We start from the raw sequence: 5,000 nt of genomic DNA on the forward strand, positions 1-5,000 counted from the left end.
ATCTCTGTGCCGTACACCTGTCCCTCCCTCATCCCTCCTTTGTCGCCTCTCTCCTGGGTCCATCTTTCCCTATGCCCCTCCCCTCCTCCCCACCCGACCACCCAGTCACAAAAGGCCGTAATGAATGGGAGCCAGGCCGCCACAATGTTAATTAATTAAAAAAAAGGAAACCTGCTCCCATAATGGACTGTGACTGCATTGGTTAGGACGGAGCGAGAGAGAGAGACGGCGAGATTGAGAGAAGGCGAGCGAGAGAGAGATAGTTAAAGAAAGGGACCGGCCATCTGTGTGATGGGCCGACTGAGACTTGACTAGGCATGACCCACCGAGAGCAGGTGACACACGGGCCATGGTGATTAGAAACCATGGGGTGGTGGTGGTGGACGTGGGGGGGGGGGGGGTCTTCGAGGCGAAACGGGGGTGGAACGACAGCCCCCCGTCCAAATTAATCACAGATGTCAATGTGTGCACTCTCTCCTTAACCTGGTTCACTAACAAAGTTGGTGCGTTCCTCTTATTTTTATATTTATTCTCAACTCTACCACTCGAGCCAAACAGTCCCTAGATGGAGTTCTAGGGGGTTCAAGCGGCAGTTGTAAGCCCATTACTTCCATTCAACCTTCGTTAAGACTGTGTGGCTCCAGTAAAGAGAGCTGCCTCTACCTCGTTTTTGAAGGCAGGTCTTGAGAAACACTCGCTTTGCCCGGGGTCATACTGTAAAGCACTGCACAATAGAGACCTCTCTCTCGCTCTCCTTTTTCTCTCTCTTTTCTTTATTTATCTCCTCCGCCGTGGAGAAGGAGTCGTATATACCAGGGCTGGCAGAGCAGGAATTGGTGCAACGGGCCTGTCAGGCGGGCTGACAAACTCATTCTTGGCCGCCAGCCGCTGGTTCCTGTCTGATGAAAATGTTACACTGCTCTCCGCTTGCCTCGGCCCCAGCCGTTCCCGGAACCCAGCTCTGAGTGGGTGGTTATTCTGTCATCATTTTTGGGAAGAGCACAGCGTGCATACAGACACACACACGCACAGACACACACACTCGTACAAACACAGCCAAAGCAACCCACCTTTTACACATACTTTCTAATATATCTACTGTAATTGTGTTCATGCACACTATGATAAACGTACATCCATTATCACACACACAAGCACACACACACACACACACACACACACGCACACACACACACACACACACACACACACACACACACACACACACACACACACACACACACACACACACACACACACACTCTCCCACGTGCACACAGACAAACACAACATTTACAAAATTGTGGACAGCCCAGTCTGCAGTCAATTTATTACCGTCTTCATCCGCTTGGCTGAGAGCCGACTGGGAGACGTAACTCATGGCCGTTTTATTAATAAAAAGTCTTGATTAAAGATACAAACTGATCCGCGGCGATGACGCACGCAGCCTGTGTGCACTCATCCCAAAATGTATCATATATTATATATGTTTGTGCAACGATGGTAACGGTGAAGCCAGTGCACTAGCTTGACCCAGCGGGTTGGGTGAGCCAGATGAACGTCCGACGCTAACCCTCGCGTCCTGTGATCCTAAGTCAACGGCGCTGAAACACACCAGGACATTTGGCCACTGAAACCTGAGACAATGGCGAACACGAGCTGTCGATGCTTGTTTTACAATCGCTATTTGCTTTGCCTGGCCGCCTCCCTCACCTGGATGAGCACTCTGCAGTCCGCCCAGATCAGAGTGGGTGATTTCTGCTGCGGGGGCCCAAAGGTTTGACATGCACCATGATTAGATGAATTCCAATGGCCTGTACACGCTAAAAGGACCCAGTCATGCGAGCATTACACTGTGTGCGTGTGTGTGTGTGTGTGTGTGTGTGTCACAAGGAGGGTGGTTTACGGGGTCACAGAGACAGCTGTGCTGCCAATAAGAAAGGGGAAGAAAAGTAAGAGGGGAGGCGACAAACTAAAAGAAAGAAAAAAGCAAAACAACCAAAATCAAGACAGAAATAGAGAGAGAGAGAGCAAGGGAGCGAGAACGAGAGTCGGAGAGAGCTACTCAGCAGAGGAAGTTACGGGGTCTGGGTCTAAAGGTGTTGAAAAGTGCCTGCACCTGAACGCACGGCTGCATCCTAATAACTGCTGAGCTGCAGGAGAATGAGAAAACATCTAAAGCCACGCGGGCTCTATCTCTAGCTTTCTATTCCATCTAGCTCTCCTTTTATTCAGGCAGCTGTGAAGGGCACACACCTGGCCGCCATCCATCTGTATAGACGCGCGGGTGTGCTCCTTTGTGCGCGCACACGCGTGCGTGTGTATTTGTCTGAGCCTGAGGAGAAGGTGTGTGTCCTTCTCGATGTCCATGCGTTTGCATCTGCACTAGGCTGCTGTTGTGTGTGTGTCCCTATGCACACAGGGAATGCATGTGGATGCACACTGCTGCACGTGTACGCACATGAAGTGGCACGCGCATAAGACTTTGAGGACCGCACACGCCCACGCTCGGTCCGCAGTGTGGGTAATTACATCTGCTTGCCCGCGGTGACGCAAGTGTGTTTAAATAAAGGTATTTGTTCAGCACGGGCTCTGAGTTGAGTGCTCACGCTGGCCTGCTATTGTTCAATGTGAACCTCACTGCCATGGCGTTAGCTGCGCACACAGCCTCAGCACTCTCCGGCCAACCAATTATAGACTCGCCGCTGCACGCGGCTCTCCGTCCTCCACTCACGTTCTGACGTGCTTGAGAAGGCTCATTGGAACCAGCTTTCTGAACATTCCTGTGGTTAGAGCCATTGTTATTTGGCCCCTCACTGCCTTGCTTAAAGACGCTTTTATTAGTTTAAAGAACAACTGTGGATAACTTTCTTACATCCTTTCTTTTTTGTACTTAATTCTTTCTTTCTAACTTCCTTTCTTTATTTCTAGTTTGGAGGTGATGGCGGGGGGAGGGGGGCTTGGCTATTGGCTCGCTGTTCAAAAGTTTTTGTAGAGCAGTGAATGGAAATCATTTCGCAAATGTTTTTCTCAAATCTCTACCAGACCCGCTCCCATTTATCAGGCCGAGCCATTGAAGAAAAGACAAGTAAAGAAAAACACGAGCCACACTGCCAGTGCTTTGATGTCGTTGGTGTTATCCCCGTGCTGTTAGCGCGTTCTCCCATACTCGCTGTTTGCTTTTGGTTTCATAAAGGTTTGAAAGTCAGACGAATCCAGCCCTGATCCCTGCTGCTTTGGGTTATTTTATTTATTTACATCAAAGACATAGTTTGCAAGCCACTGGCTGAATGTATGGAGTGTTTTCTTTTCTTTGGGACGGGGGAGGTTTTTTTGATGATGGACTGCTTTACGTCCAAAGTGATCTCAATGTGGTCTGTTGGCCCTGGACAATGAACCGGCACGTCTCACCTGCCGCGGAACCGTGTGTGTGTGTGTGTGTGTGTGTGTGTGCGTGTGCGTGTGTGTGTGTGTGTGCATGCAATGCTTCACAGTACCATGAGCACCACCACCAACAACAACAGGCGCTCACAACGAAAGGCCCCTAGCATTTCAAACGTAAGGCTGTGCTCCTGAGAAGTAGCAGAAGCCGAGCGGGGGCAATGTCTGGTGCCGCTGATCAACCCAGGTGCCACAAATTATCCTTCAAAGCAGTATTGCCTCAACACATAAGGGAGGCAGGGTTGTTTCAGCGTCAAATTGCTACCTGCTGTTCCCAAGGAACCCCCTTCACTCCACCCTCCACATCCACGCTGCTCCACACACCGACAGCCCTTTGCCAGCCACTGCTCCCGCAGGGCGCCGGGCCACAGAAACAAAACCCAGCATCGCTCCCGGACGCTACGGCCAATTGAAATCGACAGCGGTGAAACGCACGCCAGAGCTCTCCGTCACATTCGCCACCCCCCCTTCCTCAACACGCTCTACCTGAGGCCTGCCCGCCTGCCTCTCCGGGGGTCCCTTCTCATTCCTTTCCACTGATTGGGCGCTGTGCTGTTGTTTAGCGGGCGGTATTGACTTCTGGGTTAGCCTCTATCGGCGCGCTACACAGCCGTGTCTACCGTTTCCCCGTTGAACGTTATGTCGCTAAACACACGCACAGCGGGCACGGGGTAAGTGGTATCCCTATATGTTGGGCTTAGGCGGCGTCCAGGGAAAGGCATATGGAACCAAACAAGTTATGGAGCAATACGTTTCAGATTTCAACATCAATTTAGCAATGATTTTGTATTTTTGCAAGGGGGGCTTGTGGGTTAACATAAATCTAAAACTTCACAAGTACAACAGAGCTAATCGGTCGCTTTCTATCTTCCTCTTCCTCCTCTCTGACCGCCAGCAGCCGGACGACGAGGACCTGATGCTGACGCCCGACGGCACGCGGGAGTTCATGACCTTTGAGATCCCTCTGAGCGAGTCGGGCTCGGCCGGCCTGGGGGTCAGCGTCAAGGGCAACCGCTCCAAGGAGAGCCACGACGACCTGGGCATCTTCGTCAAGTCCATCATGAACGGTGGCGCGGCCTGCAAGGCAAGTGACCCTCGAGTCCACCGGTGACACTCTACACTAAGGGTACATCTGTTAGACTATAATTAACATTAGTTACTGCCTTTATTCAAATTATATAGCATCAGCATAGGGGTTACGATTAGTGGGTATGGGTTAGGGTTTATTAAATAATGTATACTCTAATACTTTAGTAAATGTGAACATGATGACCATCAGTAAACATTAACACTATTAGTTAACATGGAGACTATTTGTAAAGGATAACTAGACCATTAGTTAACCGTTAGTAAATGCTCACTTCTGCATTAACTAATGCTAACTAATCGTTCATTATCTCACTGTAAGGTTTACCTTACAGTAAGTCCACTGTGGACTGAACGAGGTGAAGCATGGCCTTTATATTTTACATTGCCGCATAACATTTTATTATTGACAATCAATTTTTGATATGGTGTTGCTGCCAGGGAAAATGTTTAGCAGACTGTTGTTGGCTTTT

General features: G+C 49.9%; 1 protein-coding gene across 1 annotated transcript in view; it reads left to right on the forward strand.

Moving 5' to 3' along the window:
- The window catches only part of LOC130377672 (partitioning defective 3 homolog), a 271,523-nt gene that overhangs the window by 193,056 nt on the left and 73,467 nt on the right, over positions 1-5,000 (forward strand). The window contains exon 13 of the mRNA XM_056584828.1: positions 4,337-4,525. Within this exon, the coding sequence (XP_056440803.1) occupies positions 4,337-4,525 (189 nt within the window). The remainder of the gene's footprint in view (positions 1-4,336; positions 4,526-5,000) is intronic.

This window comes from Gadus chalcogrammus, chromosome 23 (assembly GCF_026213295.1).
Source record: "Gadus chalcogrammus isolate NIFS_2021 chromosome 23, NIFS_Gcha_1.0, whole genome shotgun sequence".
NCBI lineage: Eukaryota > Metazoa > Chordata > Actinopteri > Gadiformes > Gadidae > Gadus > Gadus chalcogrammus.